The following is a 20,296-nucleotide window of genomic DNA, read 5'->3' as shown; positions in this document are numbered from 1 at the left end:
GGTTGCTGTTTTAGCACCTTTTACCAAATGGCCTTCAAAAGAAACATAGTTCTTAAAGATGACTGATTACTGGAGGCAGCCGTCCAAGGCCATTAATATGAAAATAGGAGGACGGTTCTAGCTCCTTGATGGACTGCATGTTTTACAAGTACTTCAGTACTGCAGCTGTGAGTAAAAAGCAGTGGAGAAAATGTGATAACTGAATATCGAGGCAGAAAATTCATGCTATCTACTGTCAAAGCACAGAAGTAGAATATAGCTAATGTGCTGCCTTTTGGTCTGTTGACCATAAGAAATATTCTCATTGTTTAGTTAACTTAGTTTAGGTCTCTATACTAAGTACTGTAATTTCAGTGGAAGAGCAGCACCGGTAGTAAATTACTCTGAATCCTCAGAGTAACAGCTTTCAGTTCAAAACTGCCTTAACTGATCATTTCATTATTCCCTAAAATGTATTTACTGATTTGCAAATGTTACTAGTTCCCTTTTTAAGATTCCTGGATGCTGGGCATGATGCAGCCTGAGCAGCAAAGTTCACCTCTCTGTGAGTGGCAGGATGAAAAGAAAGCAGGTCTGACTCACTATTCCTTGCCCATTGATTTAAAAAACCAAACAAACAGAAAACAAACACCACTGCAGTAGGCAGTATTGCACAGACTATATATCTGGCCACTGACCCTTTATAGTCCATCCTGGGTTAGGCATAGCTGGGCATAAGGCACTTAAGGTGCAGTCAATGCTCCCAAAAGGCTTGTTGACTAGCAAATGGCACAAAAAAATTTGCTTCATTCATGGGATAGATGATACACATACGCAGATGGTTAGGGATTTAACCCAATTCCTAGTAAGAAGATCAATTATAGCTAGGGCACAGAGGGGCACAGACTGATAGAAAGGAAAATTGTGGTCAGGTAGCTTGTCTGGGTCTTTTCCCAACCTGTACGTTGTGAAATGCTTGGCTCCTTGTGTCCTAGAACTCTAGTTCAGTTGCAGTGCTCACGTGCTTGTTATCTCCTCATCTGTTCTATGTTGTTGTTGAATAGTAGTGACTCCTATCTCAAGAACATATTGGGAAATACAGCTTCACTTTTTTTATGCAGTAGATAACTAAAGTTGCCGCTTTTATTGTGAGATAATGCCACATTGCTATATTGAATATACTAACAGCAATTAAAGAGCTATTAGTGGGGCGAAAGAAGTGATAGGTGGAGGGGGTAAAGTCTAAGGGATTTCATCTGCTTATTCTTTGCTGCAAACAAGGTCTTAGTAAAGTTTTATTAACTTTAATTTCAGTGAAGGAGTCCTATTGATGGAAAGCCCCCTCTGGTGTGGACTTTTCTCCTATTGAGAAGAAAAACCAACTTTTTCATAACAAGTAGGAATAACTAATATGTATGCAAAGTTTAGAGAAATATTCTTCCATTAACAGTTAACGATTTTACTTCCCCGTGTTTATTTCAGTTTACAAGCTAAATTAATACAACTTAAATATCCTTGGTTGTTATACAATCAGATTTTGAAAATTAAGTTCTAGTTACTATTTGTAATTTCTTTGTAAAGATGAGTAACATAGCTATTCAGCAGCTGTCCAGAACAATGTATACAAAATTACAGTATGTTTCTTAGTAATTAGTAGTTATCTTGATCTTATTATAAAACATTGACTTAAAAATAAGCAAGAGTAAGCATAAAAAATGTTAGGCACAACTGAAATAAAAAACCCCTTCAAAATCAAACTCTTGATGCCATAGTTTTTCCACAGTGAGTTTGCACACATTCATAAAACTAAAATAAGGTCCTTGCAAGTGCTAAATTTATTGATTTCTTATGGCAAAGTCCACTCTCTTCTAGAAGAGAAGAAAAAATAATGCTTTTATTTGCAAAGTGAAGTTCTTATGATATTAGACACTTTGTACTGCTACCACAATTTTCTTACATGTAAAAAACAGTATCAAGGATCTCTCCTTCCCTCCCACCAGAGCCTGATCCAATTCCTCCATAAATTAATAGACATCTTGGAAGCTTAACTGAATCAAACTTTCTGAGGATACTCATAGTATGTGTATTTAATATACCAATAGTTTAATGGCCACTGAAGTATGCAATGTATTTGACATCAAATATAGCATGAAGTCTGTAACTGTTTGCCATACAACACAGAATTCTCGTACCTCCTGTTTTTTTCTAAAGAGGCATGTCACACTTCACATTTTACTTGTTAAAACCTATTAACACAAGATAATTCAGTAAATGAGCTTGACTGTGTAAACAACCCTTATTACTTTCAAACCTAAATAAAGCAACGAATAAAAAAAGCTTTATATTTTCCATCTGTGCAAAAGTTTTGTTGTTAATATACTTTAAAACCATTCTTACCCATATAAAGGATTTAAGTATGCTCTCTTAAAACTTTAGATTAAATAAGGATTTTTGAGCATCTAACAATTTTTTCTGAAGGAAAACTTAGTTTTAAACTTTCAAAGCTTCTGTTTTCCACATACAGTCCTTTTCTGTTTTCTGCACACAGACCTTCTAGAAATCACAAATAATTTAATGGAAAGTAAAAATGCTGTATTCCTTACACTTTGAGCTTCTAGCCACCTTGCTGAGGTTCTCAGCACCAGTGAAATAGTGCTAATTTAATGATGTGGATACTAACTTAGGAACTGAACTAGGTTGCCAATGCCAATTCTTTTATAACACAAAAAACCCTAACAACTTTTACCTGTCTCTAGCTTTACCTGGACTGCTTAGTAAACAAAACTGAGAGTATGAAACTGAGAGACTACTGAAGGAATGACACAGAATCACATTATTCACTAAGTCTATGTTCCTTGTTAGAGATTTTCTGTGCTTACTAAAGTATCTTCTTGTTTGGTTACAACCAAACTTTTTTTCTTGTCTTCCTCTGTTACAGTCTGACTCATCTGTTCAAACAGCTTTGATATCTTGGCAAATCTCAGGTGATTCTGAAATCTTCGTGCAGCAAAAGCATAAAGTAGAGGGTTAATACAGCTACTGATGAATACAAGTGCTCCAGAGATGTACACTCCTCTGCCTACAATTTCATCCAGTGCCAAAGACATTTCCTCATTAGAGAGTTCTATCTGAATTGAAATAATATCTAGGATGTTAAAGAGATGATGAGGGAACCAGCATAAAATGAATGCTACCACAATGCTGGCAATGAGCCGTTCTGATCGCTGTTTAGATTGGTAAGTCATTCTGCTTATTCTTCTTGCAACACACATATAACAAGTGCAAATAATTAAAAAAGGGATTACAAAACCTGCAAGAGTCTCCAGCAAAAGATACGACACTTTCTGTCTATTAGAAGAGTAGTTGCGACATGTGCATAGTAGTCCACCATTCATTTCTTCTGTCTCTTGAAACGGAATGACAGAAATACCAAAAGTAATAGACAGAAACCAAATGAGGAATATGATTAAAGAAGTCTTTTCTTTTGTTTTGTATCTTTGAATTGTGAAAGGGTAAAACACAGCCATTAACCGCTCCAAACTCAGTGCTGTAATCAGAAAAATACTAGCATACATGCTGCAGTAAATAATGAAAACCAGTATTTTGCAGAAGATGACTCCAAAAACCCATGAGTCAGCAAAGGAGTAAATCCAGATTGGTAAAGTAATCAGTACAAGGACATCTGCAATGGCCAGGTTCAAGATCAGCAGGACTGAAGGAGATACTTGCTTCATTTTTGTACAAACAGTCCAGATGACGATGCAATTTCCAGGGGTGCCAATAATAAATGACAAGCTCAGTATTATGCAGACTACTGACCTCACAATATTCCATGTAGAGTGGATACTGCTTTCCTCAGCTTGACTCATTCTGGAAATTCTTCAGTTGTTCTTGGTTGTCAATATCCTGAGTGTTTGGCACTCTACTTTTATTCTGAAGGTGTTAGCGAACTACTTGAGAAAGTTCTCTAACTGATATTCTGTAGACTAATGTGGCATATGAGCTCACATCCTAATGCTCACTCTTACAAACATCTGACCACATATGGTAGTTCCTGTTGTTTAGGAAGACAGTGTGCATTTTTGCATACAAAGCAAAAATAAAAATACAGTGCAGCACCTGACTCTGCTTTTAGTTATACATCCATCATACTTCAGCAGATTTTAAAGCATGTCAGTGGTCTTTCAAAAGTGTCCCTATTTAAAGAAGCTTCCCACTTTGTTAAAGTTACTGATCTAATCAACAGCTATGAGGAGAAAGAAACCCTCTTTATGCTATTCTACTCGTTTGTCTGAATAACTCAACATTTTATTTTATAAAAGCCAAAAAAAGAGGGGTGGCAGATAAAACGCAAATGTGCATTATATGTTGGACACAAAATTCTATTCCAAAGCATAAAAAATTGTGCTTACTGTCTTCATATCCCCTTTTTTAATTCGGCAGAAAACAGTCGATCATGCTTTTGAAATATGCTGGCATAAAGGAAATCAACATTTGTCCTATAGTGAGACTGTACTGGTACAATAAAGTGGGTGGGAGTTGTATTTCTAATGTTCTGGGAAATTGCAGTTCTTTATCCAAACAATAACCATCAGAATAGCCTGGATATAGGGTTATAGGAGGAAATGCTCCATGTCAGAGAGAAAATACATTATTACATTGTCCTCCTGCTGTGCCAGCAATGGGGTATGACTTCATCTCCTAGGAAACTTGGTAGTCAGTCCAGTATTCAAATCCTGTGTGAATCTTAAGTTCTTCAGTGTCTGGCCAAAGAATATGAAAATATTTGTTATCCTGATGTCAAAACATCTTCTTTTGAGGTTCATTTCTAAAAAGTTAAAGGAGGAACTAAAACAGCAGCACCAACAGAAATGCTCAACAGTCACAGAAGTGAAACTGGAAGGGTATTTTCCATAAAAAAGATGCACAGAAAAAAGGAGTTATGCATAGCTCGCTCTCTGAAATTTAAGACTGTGATACAGATTATTTCCCTAAGTGTTGAGGTAGAATTTTACAAACCTGGCAAATGTAGTGCATAATATTAAGTTGAAAAGTATCTTTCACCATGGAAAAAGGATTGCAACACCACCACCCCCAAATCAGCTTAGCTGTTTTTGATCTCATAAGAGTATAATGAGATCAAAAGCAAATCCAGAATAACTCCACTGAAGTCAAGTATTACATCTTCAAAATGCTATTTGTGTAATAAAGATTTTAATTTGGATTTAATCTGATACATGATTCCAGTTCCTTTTATTTTTAACTACATTTAATACAGATTGGGTAGGGGAAAAACCCAAACCAGTTGTTTGTATTCTAAAGGGAATTTCTGAAAACCACTTGTGAAAATCAACTAATGAAAGGAAGTGCTGGGCAATGTCTCTTCTTCTAATGAAATCACCTTTATACACTTCTGGCTATTTCTCCAGAAGTAACTTTGGAAGGGCTCTTTATTAATTTATTGCCAGTGGCATATCTAGATTGAACTAAGTTGCAGATTTTTACTGGGGAAAAAAAAAAATTCAAGGAGACATACCCAGTACCTCTTGTAACCCAATGCTACAGGGACAGGCAGGTTCTTTTAGGTGAAGTCTGAATCTAGATTATGATTATTGTACCACATGCTGATTACTAAGAATTTGACCTGATCTGCAGAGGGCCCAGGTGACTAAAACCTACGTAACTAAAGACTCCGGATAGTAAGAAAGCTATACCGATTACTAGAAATTCTGCTTAACTGAAAGCTATGGTAATTGCTAAAAATTCTGTGTAACAATAAGCTATGCTAACTGCTAGAAATTGTACATAACAATAAGCTATGCTAATAATTAAAATTTTTATGTCATTATAAAGCTCTAATTGTAACTACAACCCTGTGGCCAGTCCTCATTCTACCAAGGATCCCTAAAAGAACCTGTATGTTCCTGTAGCATTGGGTGACACCTCTGTAAGATTTTCCTCTTTAAAACTCTACTTTTGGTGGCAAAGAGCAGTCGCCTGTACAACTATTGGTATCAGTATTAGTACAGTTCTAATCCAGTGGTGTATGGATCTGGTTGAACTTCTGAAGCATCTGTCCTTACATTTTTCAGAAGCATGTGTCTCCACTTCAGTCAAAGTTTGCTTTCCAGATGGCCTCTGCCTCTGGCTGTATCTTTCATTTAAAAAGGAAAACAAATGAATCTCAGAATTGCAGCGACAGCCTGGGATTTCTGTTTCAAAAAAGATCCCAGGCAGGTGTTGAAATGCTGAGACTTCCTTGAGTAAGAGTCTGAAGACAGGCCATTAAATTTAATATCACAGATATTAGAGTTAACATTAGCTAGGGAGCATGTTTCTGAAGAGCTCTATGTGACTGTTGGATCACTATGAAAACTTCAGACTGTAAGCTGTCTTTAATATTCTCTAAAAGTGTCTGTTATTTGTCAAATTTACACTAGTAGTACACAAACTTTATGGGAAATTTAACAAGTATTTCCATGAACAAGGGGAGCAGTGTAGTATGTTCAATAACATGCTAAAAACAGTGGCTAAACAACTCAGTATCTTACTCATTCTAGTGAGCAAATATGGGTGGGGCTTTTAATGTATGAACATGCAGTTGGACTTCTGACCACATAAGCTCTGGTTTAATTCTATTAAGAGCAGTGAAATTAGGCTCCATTTCTGTGTTTAAAAAAAAAAAAAGGCTAAATCTGTGAAGTTTTTTGTGTGCATGCATATTATATGTAGTGCAACAATTCAGTCATTAACATTGGAAAATTTCTGTTAAGTCTGTTACCTTTAGATTGGCAAATAACTTCTGAAAACTTTCTAAGCTCAAGAAGTCTATGCTACCGCTAAGAAATAATTTGAATAGAATTTGCTTTGGCTTAAATATTAGGGGATTGTTTCATTCAGCCTTCAATTTATTTATTTTTCTTTGTACGCATGCAGGAGCTTCCCCCTGCTGGATGGTCTGTAGTTTACACTGCCACCGAGCATTTTCAGACAGCTGTGTTTGGACCACTAAATGTAAATTATAATTGATATTTCCAGTTCTTGCATATTTATTCTGAGAGTCAGAATTTCACTTCAAGATGCTGAGAGTCTTCAGGCTAACAGCCTCTGCTCAAAGTGCATCCACCCCTCCATGCAGTAAGAGCATGCCTATAACAATTTACAGAGTAGCTGATGCATGGGAAATCCGTATCGCATAACTTGTATGAATAGTTGTACCAAAAAGACTTTTTAAATCCTCTCTAATTTTTGTCTTCAGAAGGATCCCCTGAATGTTTGTCTAGTAAGTAATTGTAGAATAATGATCACCAAGTATCATGTATCTGCTCAGACGCTGGAAAATGATGTTAGTAACATTGTTTGACTGCTAATGCTGAAGGGAGGAAGTTACTAGTTTAAACCCCTTAGTTCTTCAGCCACTGAAACAAGATAGTATTTGCAGGATTGGTATAGCTGTCTTACAACAAACTCATTTCAATGGTGCTATTAACAACAGTGTGAAAGTGGCACACTTTGCATTGATGAGGGAATTATGGGCTAGTTCATGGCTGATCTAAATGTTACTTTCTTGATTACAGGAGGGTCTCCTATATAAATGGGATCTCATGGTGGTGCGCAGCAGTTAATAATATCTCTGCCCCTGCAACTACTGCAAAGGAAAGTGCAGTGTAGGAAAAGACACGTACCAGACATTTCTAAGCTCTTGCAAACACTGTGGCAGCAGCTCATGAGGTAGCAAGTACAAATGAGAACACTCTCAGTGCTTCTTTATCACCAGAGAAAATAACTTAGTGAAGAGCTACCCTGGCATCAGTTCCAGAACGTAATAAAAGATGTGTACCTTGCACTATAAATAGAAAGTTTGAAATATTCTGTGCCGTGTGCATTGTTATTAATCAGTCTTCTAATAATATTACAAAATTATATCCCTTACCCAGCTCAGTAGCAAATAACGATAGTTTTATACAACTGGCCAGAGAAAAGATTTCCTATTTGTTATGTTCAGGGAAAACTGCTTTATAACTTGTGCTAGGAGGAGTGCTTACAAGGCACCTGTTGTATGTGCATCAATACCTGCTTACGTATTGGTACCTTTCTTACCCTAACAGAATGATCATAGACAATCAGGACACGTTTCCAGCAGTTGTGAAACTATTCAAGTATATGGTGCAATATTTTCCTTGTACAGACATACCAGGTTCATGAGAGTAGAGGTGCTAATTAAGATAGTGGAGAACTATATTTATAATTCTGACTATAAGCAGGAATATCAATAACAATTATGCAGAGATTATAGAAAAAATTAAAAATATCTTTTCTGCACATTATTATGAATGTATATAGATTTAATTTCCTGTTATTCATAGTACAAGCTTTCAAACAGTAAATGTACAGATTTGTTACAATTTAAGGTGAGACTTTGGCCTGTACTAAATCAGCTGTCACTAAGTTGCTATTTGTATGTACACAAACTATTGCTATCCAAAATCCTTATCTACACAAGCATATCTGGCACCACAGTTGCTACTGGGTAAATCAAATACACTGTTTACGTACTCTTCCTTTTGAGTAATAAATTACTGATGACAAATACTGCTTGGATGATTTGCTGCCAAAAGTTACTTGATTTTTCTTTATTGCTTAGCTAAACCTACTGCCATTCCTATCTCATTTGCTGGGATTGCATGTAAGTATTATATTACTACAGGATCAATGTCTCTTTTTGTTATTCAGCAGTGTAACGAAAGAAAGTCTTTAGCAGTGCATCTCTTAGTGAAGGACCTGTGATTAAAAAAAACAAACCCATACTTTGCTGTGCATGTGCTGCAGCAACAGATGGTAGCTGTTGCTTTGCACGTAAACCAGGCATATGCTATTTCCTATAGCATACTCTTACGTAAAAGGACCTGCCCATGTGTTTTCAACACAGGGCGGCACTGGGGAACCATCTGTTGTTTTTTTGGCTAAGACTGCAGGCCATGGTGGTGTAGTCTTTCTCTGCTCATGGTGCACAGTGTTCAAGGCTGAGACCCATGGAACTGATTCTTTTGCAAAAGAAGGTTAGATGATTGTGACTTAAATTTCAAAATTGTTTCTAATTTATGGATAAATTTACAGATAAAAATCACAATGTCTTTTCTGTCTTGCAGATCATGTTATTTTCTAAATACTTATATTTCTAGCTCTCTTAGTTCTCTTTTGATATACGTCTATTTCCAATGTTACATTTTGCTGTAACTAATACAATAAGGGCAGCTCCTTCCGCAACAAAAATAACTTGGAATCTGATTTAATTTTCTATACCTCTGAACTAACAAAGTTTGGAAAGTTTGGCAATGATATTAACAATTGTTCCTTCAGTGTAGTTTCCATTAGTGTGTTCTTGTAGTCTCTTTGAAAAGCAGATCAAATTGCTCTCTCTCATGTTGTGAAACAACCCTGCTCAGCAGATTTGAGCAGCTTCCGAGTCTTACTTAATTCCTTTAAGACACAAGCATTGAGCCACTAGCTTGGGCCCTAGTGTGACATGATGTCTTGGTTTTGTGGCCTTACATCAGGAAACTGGTTAACTGTGCTGAAAGTAGAAAGATTGTACTCATTTTATGAGGAATACAAGGATTTTCTCCTGCTCCGTAGCAGCCACCATAGGTGTGTTAGCTAAAGAAACCTGTAGAGGAATGTTTACACCCTCAGTCACTTAGTGATTAGCATACCTGGTATGTTGTTCTGCATAGCTAAAGAAGCTAGCGCATTGTACTGTGCTGCTATTCAGAATGATCTTGTCCAAGCACTCTTAATCTGAAATAAAAAGTAGTCAGGATTGATTCTGAGATGCCACACACAGCTACAGTAATAGCTATTTACTAAATGCACACATAATATATTGTATGGAAAAAGTGTAAGATATGCAATCTTCAGGCACAGGTGATTCTCTGTCATTCTGTAATGTGGCCTATTGCTTCTGTAGAATTTTTATTTAATACTAGAAATGGTTGTGAATAATGATGACTTCCCCATTAAATGAAGCAAGTGTTTTCACTGGCAGAAAGTGCTAGCACCATTTTCTTAGTTAAAAATCTAATTAATTATGGATTTTAATAGAATGTAAGGCTAATAGACTCTAAAGTCATCCAATTTCATATCATTCTTACATTTGACTCTTGAGCCTAATAACATGATCTGGGTTTAGGCATTCTTATTTCTTATGTTCTACTGTTGAGTCAGACCAAAAAAGTTCTTTTAGCCCCATATCTTGTCTCTGATGGCAGCCAAAAGCAGGTGCCTAAGGAAGAATATAAGAACAAGCCACATGTGACTATACTTGCCCCACATATTCTCTGGCATTTAGCCAATTACAGCTGAGGAGTTTCCTGAGCCAGGTATGGTTTCTATGTGTTTAATAAAGCTTTGTGGACATTTACTCTGTAGACTTCCTAAGTCTATCCGTGAACTCATGTAAACATTTAGGACTGCAGTTTTGATACATGCTGTGTGAAGAACCACCTCCATTTGCTTGTTTGCTGGTCTCCTGTTAGCTTCATGTGGCTCCCCACAGTTCATATGTTGGAAGAAACAGTGAATAGTTGATCCCTGTTCATCCTTTCCATAGTCCTTATTTGATTAAACCCTACATCTGTCAGTCATTTTTTATTTCCAGACTGAAGAGTTCTTGCATACATGATCAATTCCTATGTAGAAATCATTCTACACTTTTCATCATCCCTGTTGCCTTTCTCCCTTCTTTCAGTTCTTTTATATTCTCTTTGAAACAGAAGGCTGGAGTAGTTCTGAAGTTCAAGAGTTCAATTCAACTGCAGTGTGCTGCAGAGGGAGAATGAAAGGAACCAAGTTACCTGGAGGTCTAAGATCCCTCATCTCAAGTCTGTTTGTTTCACCCTGCTACAGTGTAAAAAGGAGGATAGCTTGGCTGTCTATACTTAAACTACTGTCGAAAATGTCCTTAATTTTTTTGAAAATTGGGGATTAGTTTAGTTTACATTCAAACCACAAAAATAATAATTAGCGTTTTTTTTCTTCAATGCCAGCCTGTGCTCTAGGATTTAGAAGACTTTGTTCCAAAGGTCACTGTGTCATTCTTCCTTCATTTACTCCAGATGCTCCACAATCATAGAAATCCTCATGTGATGCAATTACCTTATAATCCTTAAACCATAGGTTGTCCTCTGTCTGGTAGAGCTTTGTATCTCTGTTTGCTGTGTGTCCTATTCTGTGCTTAAACCATCAAAAGTCAAGTATCATTTAAATATGTTATTTATGAAAGGCAGTTTCATATTTTTATGTGTTGTTGTGTACATAACAAATATGCATTATTTGTTATGTTGTGTACATAACAAATATGCATTATTTGTTATTGTATGAAAGGCAGTTTTAATTGTGTATGTTATTATTTCTGGGCAGCTTTGTGTCTTGTTATGCCTGTCTGTGTGGGAAGCATTTAGTCCTCAATGGTATTGAATGGTATCTCTTTAATATCTGTTCTTCCCCTACACAGCAAATGTGTGACCACTTTTTTCATGATTGCTGTCTTCCTGTCTTTTGAGTTGCTACGTATTAACCATGTTGTGTGGTATCTGACCACAATATTACTGAAACTATTGCTATAGCTCTGCTGCCTTACTTCCCCTCTGTATCAGCTGCATGTACTTCATGTTGGTATAGCAAAATGTTTGCTATGTGCAATATATCCTGACACAGAGTGCTGGTTTTTGGCACATTTTGAGGTCTGTTACTGGGTGAAAAACAGACTACATAGTAGGGAAAACATGGCTAGAGCTCTTGCTAGACACTGCTGCTGAGTATCAGTTGATCAAATTATTAGGGGTGCCCCCCATGACAAATCACAGATCCAGTCCACAAACTTCATCCAAGTTCTAGTTCCTTGATTCAGGTTTTGAACAATGTTAGGCTGCATCTATAGTTTAGGAGGTTTGCTAGGCTATTGTTTATCATCATGTAATACTATCTTCTATACAAGGCTATACAGATATCAAGAAGACAACTCTAAAGCATATAAAACCAGATATTTAAACAGAACTTTTTGAAAATTGTTAGCCTTTCTATGTTATCTGAGAACAGTCATCTTCTGTAAGCACAACAGAAAAAATCAGTACTGTCTAGCAGCTTGCCAAAATGAGGAAATATCCAATAAAATAGCATAAGATAGGAGCTTTGAGAGTATTGTTTTCTCCAGCTAATCAAGGCATCTTTGCAGCCCACAAACACAGCAAAACTGTTTTCACAAGTTATGTTAGGGTGAGGTCCAAGTAGAAGAGTTGAAATTGCCTCATAATGGTATATCATTTAACAGGAAATCATGAGACCAATTTATCTGCCACACGAAAGCTCATATATTTCTTGCTCTCAGCAGAAAATTTGTTTTTATGTCACATGATAGCAGTACTCATTTTCTACAACGTCTTCAGCTTGTAATCTGAGCAGCTTCACTTCCAGCTGCCAAACACTGATAGCCAAATGATTTTCACCATACCATGAAGAAACTCTTAAGAGTGTTACTCTAGTAACAAATTGGCAATGTAGCATGGTAGCAATAATTAAAGCATCTCAAGCTGTTTATAGCATATTAATTTTAAAAAAAAGTTGTTCCACTAAATCCATTTTCTCAAAGTACTATGTCCAGGCAGTCTTTGGCAAGCTTCCCCTTTCTAACAAGTGCACAAATATCTCTAAAATATAATTTTGCAGTTTAAAACATGACAGGTTTGTTCACTGCCCCCTGTTCAAAATGCCCTTCACTCAGTGTTAATCCCAGAAATGGGTTAAATGAAACGGTGGAATTTTATTAGAATTGTCATTTTATATTCTCCTTGTATTATTTGCCCAATAGAACTATTAGAATAACTGTCCTGATCTAGGTTTGATTCTAGCTATGATCTGAACAAAAAGATTAGAATAATGACCTTCAAGAGTCCCTTCCAACCTTAATTTTCCTATAATTATATTTTTGCACTGACATAGTTGACACAGCCTGACACAATGCTACCCACGATGCTGCTGATTAAGCCATTTTCCCATGATTAACCATTCCCAACTGCCTGTGTCCCTCAGCCTAGAAGAGAACGATGTCCTTACAGGAATCGTCAAGCAATACTTTTTAACTTAACATGCCCAAGGGATGGGACAGTAAGTATCTGTGCACAATTTATATGCATTTGTAGTCTATCTCTTTCTTTGGAAAGTGCTATCAGCCAAACAGCAGATCAGGCATTTCTTTTTACATGCACTGACAGTCAAAACTCAGATCTGAACAATTAATTTTGTTAATTTTGTTAATTTTGTTTGGTTTTTAATGTTAATGTACATTAATGATCTATGTACATTACATCTCCACATCTAAGATGACTGGTTGGCTTTACAGATGCATCTTTTAGTGGGATTGCATACACATTTCAGATCCAAAGAGCCATAGTTATAAAATGAAGAAAAAAAATTCTTTACATATCCCTTAAACTCAGTTAAACTCTCATCAGTTCATTTTTAATGCACCCACTAAAGAGGAACTCTCAGATTGTTTCTTATAGGCCGAAGTGAAGACTCTCAACAAATATGATCACAGTCAGATGTTTTTCCATCCTTAGGTGTTTGAACAATTTAGCACTGAAAATGAGGGAGTGAAACCTTAATGAGACTAGATAAAGACCAGCATTCCCCTCAATAAATTACTAAATGACTGACATCAGTTTCAGTTCTTCTGGACACACTTGTTTCCAGAAATGGATTCACTTCTGTCAGTAATCTGTTGGACCTAGCAGTAGCCGTGTTGTGTCTTTTTAGAAGTAACTTCGAGCTAGCTAGCAAATTTCCGAAGCCCTGTATTTCTCAGCAATTTCCCTGACACCCTGCCCAACTGGGATACCAAACAAGGTGTGACACTGGATGAAATTGCTTATTAAACAGAAGAATAGTGGTCTCCTTGCCTTTTCATTATATGTGGGCTAGAATCCTGAAATGCTGCTGTTTGACTCATGCCACATGACAAACAAGATTTCCTTTGCTTTCTTTGACAAGAATGTCACTGTGCCCTAGCCACTCTTACAGTCTTGTAAGACGTTAACCTTACAATAACAGCATGCTGAATTCTGCTTTTTCTCGAAATCTTCTCTTCACCTGAAAAGTATCTTGCCTGCAGATCAAAACCACCTTGTTAGCTTTTGACTTCAGAGGGCGCAAACAGTTTCTCTGCACAGCAAAAAATGTCAGGTTCTACCACTCACGCAACGTGCTGGGAAGTTGTTGTAATTTATGGCAACTTGTGCAAGACATAAGCTGTCCCTGAGGGTTCAACCTACTCAGTTTTCATTACAACATAGATTATATTTTCAAGTCTTTTCCTCATATATTCATCCTACACAAAATTGTATCTCATCTTTCCATCTTCCTGTGCCACCTTTCATTTTTTTTTTAATTCCATATTTTGCCTAGCTTCAATTTCAAAATTCTTCAGTGGTCCAATCCAGAACACCAACTCTGAGTAAATCTTAAGTAAAACTCCCAGTACGTTAAGTCCCAGCATTCTTGCTAAGAATTTCTCATTCCCAGATTCTAACAAAATTCTCTTTGACTGAGCAGGAATTCTGCAATTCAGCCTGTTAGTCACTAGATCCTTACAATTTACTATGAAGCTCTATTATGTGGATGGTTTACAAGCACAAATTGATTTGCTTTAGCAAAATGTGAGCCAAAAGAGTAATATGATCTCTATTATACAGATTAAAGGTTTGACGATAGGAGAGATGACAGTGACAGGATCCATTAATTGTGGATATCCTACCTTGGTGAACGGCTAGGCTCTGATATTCTAGGTTGATAGTAATGTAAGCCTGCATTTCTGAACCCCACTGTCCAACTGCCCTCTTCCCTCCTTTCTGGCCCTGTTCTGCATTGTAATCAAATTCAGCCTGAAAGAGACTGAGGAACTGATTTCAAGTCTTGTTTACTGTCCTAATGCTAGGGAGCATGGGGAACAATATGGAAGTGAATGTGAAGCACTGACGAAGCAGGGAGAAGGGAAAGGAAAGTATCTTTGCAGCCCTGGTTCAAATGCATGTCAGATTGTGTTCTGGGACTATGCTACTGTGCTTATATGCAAGTACAGCTTGAGTTTAACAAGTGTTGTTTAACAAGTGCAGTGACTTTCTAAAAAGTCTGCTAACCTGTCCAACAGTGGATTTAAAAACAATAACTTTCCTAAAGGTAAGAAATCAATACCCTCTTCAGGCAGTCCAGAAGTGGAACCTTCCTCTGGCTAATTTAACAAAACTGGGCTATAAATTGAACGGAATGTCTGGTATATTTATGTAATCTTCTATATTTAAAGTTTTACTCTGAAGAAATATTATTACATAACCCAGTGTTGCTATTTAAAAAAAACAAAACAAAACAAAACAAACAACGCTCCTTCCAATGCACACTCAGCTCTTAAGAAAAATACATGTTTATGACTGTCCACCTTTCAGGTCAGCTGCAACATGTAAGTATTATTACAGTTCAGTCACAACTGTACTAAACCCAAAATACATTGTACAGGTATGAGTGACTTCAACTGGGCCTCAAACCATTCTTGAGAAGGAAGGGATTAAACTTGCTTTTTGCCTCCTGAGTTGAGTTTTAAGGGGTGATGTTTAAAAAAAACCCAAATAATTATCTTGATTTGTAGACAGTGAAGAAAGATCACATTGGTGTTGTGTGATCTTTTAATTTAGTGCTGCTTTTTCAAAATAAAGTAATGCTTAAACAATGGCCAGGATTCCTACTGATGTAGGAAAACTTAGAAGGGTAAATCTGTTGTGTCAAGGAGCACTGGAAATCTTTGTGGTACTGATATAAGAATTATTAGGGGGAAAAAAATTCCCAGCTTCTTTAAAAAAATCTGTATTCTCTAATTAAACCTAAAACTGAACAAGCATGCTGTTCTGAATGTGAACTTTATGGAATCTGACTACTTGTGGCAAACTAAAACAAAATGTATCACTAGTCTTCCTAATGCATAGGCTTATGTAGGTTTCTGGGTAGGCCTGAGTTCTTCTCACCAGTTGATTCCTTCCTGGCCTCAGGCACCAGTTCAAAATTGTGCATATGAACATAACTTATTTAAAGCTGAATACTTGGGCTGGTCTGTGGTGTTTGGGGGTTGGAAGGAAAGAAATGTCACAGATCTGTATTATAAGATTTTCCAAAGACAAAGAGAATTTTTGGGAATTCAAGAAGAGATGTCATACTGATGTCTGCAGGAATAAATGAAATGGGTAGCAGATGCTGTCTATACATTCAGTAACAAGGAAGATGATTAAAGCAATTGACCCAAATATTATTTTTTGTATACATGGTAATAAGCATCTTATTAAATCTTTTACCTTCTTTCTTGTCTAAGAGGCTTCTGCAAGTGTCTGTATTTCACTATTCTCATTTTCATTAAGGTTGGATTCTGGGTCTCAGGGATAATTTGTATTGGTGCAAATTCAAATGCAAAAATTAGGATGGCTGGTAAAATCTTGTGAGGTGGTAAAGTTAACATAGCACGTTTCTGAAAGATATGACTGATGATGATTGTGTTAACACATTCTGAACTTGGTAAACTCCTGAATGAAACACATTAACAACGGGGAAAGTGCTGACATGGGCTTCTGCCTACAGTGTACCTCTGTGCCAACACTTTGGTTGCCTTCACATCTTTCTTTGAAACTTGCTGTTGTTCTACTAGTGTGTCTAGCTCAGCACAATCGTGTTTGGCGGTATTTGAGCCAATACAAACACTACTTAAATGGCAAGGATCAGAAGCAAACAGAGAATTCTGTTCAATCAAATAAAAGACGTTTAAGCAAATATTAGATTTCTGGAAAGGATTGTATCTTTTAAAAGATAACCAGTGTGCAAACTCATGTCCAATTCACAGTTTTTGTCAAGTTGCCAGTGCAAGCCCTCAAAGAGTCTTTAACAAAGATAATGCTACTGATATTATAGCTTCTGGTATTTAATATAGTTTATTTCTGGTGGGGTTTTTTTGAAAGAATAATATTTTCTTAGAAGACTGATTATGCACATTAAAAAAATTCTCTACAGTGGTAAACTGGCCTCTCAAGTATGGATAATGATTTTTTTCACTTCATATGTAAGTGAAAAAGGTGCAGTACTGCTTTTATCAGTAGTTTTAACTGTAACAACTTTCTTTTTCATTTCTAGCCAGCTTTGGATACAAAACATGTGAAGGAAGCAGTATATAGCATGTACTTGGTAAAATAATAAGCTTGCTGGCATTTTACTGGCAGTTCAGACTTGTAGCTTGTTCTGTTATTTCTTGAATTTGCCTTGGATGATGACTAGTAGAATTCTGTCCTGTGGCTATACATCGTCACGTTCCCAAATTGCTGTTAATCTACAAATGCCCTGCTGTCAAGTCATTCTTTGTGGAGAAAGAGCTGGATTGCCCTTCTAACAAAACAGCACTTAGAAATAGTTACACTGACTCGATTAATAGCAGGGTATCATCAACTGTAAAGCAATGCTAAGGGACTTTTCAGAGTGGCATGGTTCCCCGTGTTTGTTGGTGCAAGTGACAATAGGACCAGGCACTCAATGTGAAAACAGAAATTTGCTGTGCATATTTAAACAACCTTACAAAGGCAAAGAGCTTAATTTACTTTGTTTTTTAATGTGAATGGTCCTGATCTCCCAAAAGGAGACAACAAAAGAAATAACTAACATACACTACTTGATTCTTGATTCAGCTGCAAGACCGTTATCTAAAGAGCCTGGGCTTGCAGAGCAGGATGAATAGCAATATGTGCTTAGCAGGCTTCCTCTGGAGAAGAATAAGATGGAAAGGTTTTTAGCGAAGTGTGAAGGTACTCCCAGCTACCAGAACAGCACAGACATATTTATTGTAAAAGAAATATTAAGATTAGTTTGAATTGAGTATGGAAATGTCTGTGTGTGATATCATGATTAGAATCAATAAGGCAAGGGTTACAAAAATTACACATACATGATAATCAAGGACACAAATAAGAGCAATCAAACTGGTAAATGCTGACAAATGCAGTGTTTACATCAAGACCAAAAGGCCTGTCTCTGAGAGGCCTACGGCAGAAACGCCTTATCAGCAGATGACCTGCCTTCTGGTAACAGGAAGATGGCAACAAGTTTACAGTAAGTCATATAGGCTATTCCTTTCTGTTAGCTCAGCAGGAAGAAAGACAACAGGCAGTAGTGATCTTGCCCAAAATGTACAGAGGGTGAAATAAAAGACTGAGACAAAAAATCACATAATAACTCACTCCTAACTCACGCCTAAAAGGCACAGAAAATCTGTACAAAAACTGCTTTCCTGCGACCCAAGGGAACCCAAGAGATGTAGTGAGAACTTGACAGCCGGCATTCCTTGAACCTCGTGTCATAGCACGAGTGATCCTGGCCTGACTATTTGGACATGTGCATTTTGAGGCCTTTGAGTACAGGGGTAGGAGAGAATGACTGTGAGTGACTGAAATCAGTTTTCTTTCAATATTGTTTTACCCTTCCAGAAGGTCTTTCACTGCATTTTGTGATATTTAATTCCTACACCAGGATCACTGCTGCAATCAGTTTTACAGTCATGCTTGCACACCCTGTAGTTTGTTTTAGTAGGAGGTCATTTCAAGTCAACACTTGCATGGTGACTAAGCACCTGTCTTTGGGACAGGCCTTTGGGTTTGTTGGATGTTGATACCTTCCCACTCATTGTAAATATACAAGGTGTGGCAGCTGCCTTGAAGAAGGCAAGTCTAGATTCAGACTTAGCCTTAGCTTCCTTGAGTGATTTGTTGCATTTTCTTCCTCTGTCTTATTTCAGAAGGAGGAAGATGTGTACTCCTCCTTCCATGCCAATGCCAAGCCACACCCATCACTTTTCTAAACTCCTGTCACTAGGCCGTGCATCTATTTTACCAGATTCTGCCCTCATGCACAGACCTTTTTGACGTCTTTCTGCACGAATTACAAATGTTGTTGAATACTGAGTTCAGTGAGGTGAGAACAGCTTCAGTTTTATACCTTACAGTGCATATGTTTGGTAGGAGTTACCAAGTCAATGAGAAGTAGTTTTCTACTTCTACTTGTCTCTCACTCCCATGTCTTCATTTGTGATACTGTTCATGCTAGTGTATTAACCATTCAAGGTAGGAATATTTCTGAAAATGAGTACACACACCAAGGGATGTAGGAAGCTGAGAAGCAGACACTGTAGTGCCCTTGTTGCAAAGTAACCCTATCAGAAATAGCTTTACCCTGAGCATGAATTGATAACACCTGGCTCAGAAAGTGTGTGTCCACAACAGTAGATACATCAGTGAACCAAGGAAACCTTGTCTTGCCCATCAGCACAATCAAGACTGATCATGAGATGTGATTACACTGGTTCCAAGTACCATTTTTTTTCTCCATTTAGTTTCTGCTTCTGTGGATACCCTTCTTCCTCCCTCTCCACAACTAGACACCCACCAAACAACGTGTACTTCAAACTGAGCATGTAACTCCTACTAACTGGTATTGCTGAAGCACAAAAGCTTATATCCCTTCTGGTTTTAAATTACTGTAATTACAAGTCTACCTGTTCTTGTTATGTATATAAAGTTCTAACAATTTTTTTTAGTATTGCCAAATGCCTGATCTCAAAGATACTCTTTACCAACTAGCTGTCACATTAGCCAGGTGTAGCCTGAAGTACAGCTATGCCCATAAGCTTTTACATCAGATGCCCAGTCCCTTGACTGTGTAATACTAAAATTCCCAGCTCTGCTAAGTATGTTTGTTTTTCCTTGAACTATTCTGACCACTCCCCTTATGCACTACCTACTTTTATGCATAAGTTTTGCAGCAAAAGCCCCTTACTTCACTTTTACAAATCTTCACGATCACAAAACTGTAGATGTAGTAATGTGAGACAAACATACTCCTCCCGCAGCACGTCTCCCTCCCTAAATGCGTACTGCCAGCCGGGACTAGAGGCCTCCGCCTGGACCTGTGGGGTGCCCTACCTGTCGGCTCTGCCTCACACGAGCCGAGCCGGGCCGGGCCCGCGGCTGTGGCAGGGGCCGCGGCAGCTGGGAGCCTCCGAAGGGCAGGGGAGCCGCCACATTTACAGAGGTTTCTGCGGTGCTTGGCACTGAGCAGCGCTGTTGCGGCTGAGGGGCGGCGGGCGCGCTGCTGGCGGGAGCGCGGGCTCCCGCCGACGGCACCTGAGGAGAGGCCGCGGGACCCGCGACCGCAGCTCGCCGGGGCTGCTGCGGTAAGCGAGGCCGCGCGG

General features: G+C 37.8%; 1 protein-coding gene and 1 long non-coding RNA gene across 2 annotated transcripts; both read right to left on the bottom strand.

Moving 5' to 3' along the window:
- Window positions 1-2,629: 2,629 nt before the first annotated feature.
- On the bottom strand, window positions 2,630-4,318 carry LOC140657044 (leukotriene B4 receptor 1-like). Its single transcript, XM_072873508.1, has one exon. It carries the CDS (start codon window positions 3,846-3,848, stop codon window positions 2,838-2,840), a length of 1,011 nt encoding a protein of 336 aa, XP_072729609.1. The 5' UTR covers window positions 3,849-4,318; the 3' UTR covers window positions 2,630-2,837.
- A 263-nt stretch (window positions 4,319-4,581) lies between these two features.
- Window positions 4,582-20,289, bottom strand: LOC140657098 (uncharacterized). The gene is made up of 3 exons (XR_012044215.1): window positions 20,028-20,289; window positions 9,693-9,777; window positions 4,582-4,742 (listed from the first exon to the last, which is right to left on the bottom strand). It is a non-coding gene; the product is annotated as an uncharacterized lncRNA (long non-coding RNA).
- Window positions 20,290-20,296: the final 7 nt, after the last annotated feature.

Source organism: Ciconia boyciana, chromosome 9, assembly GCF_034638445.1.
Source record: "Ciconia boyciana chromosome 9, ASM3463844v1, whole genome shotgun sequence".
Taxonomy (NCBI): domain Eukaryota; kingdom Metazoa; phylum Chordata; class Aves; order Ciconiiformes; family Ciconiidae; genus Ciconia; species Ciconia boyciana.
This window is presented reverse-complemented; position numbering and strand designations above follow the sequence as displayed.

Coding starts and splice junctions, on each gene's coding strand:
- LOC140657044 (XM_072873508.1), bottom strand. CDS start 3,848: ATGAGTCAAGCTGAGGAAAGCAGTATCCACTCTACATGGAATATTGTG.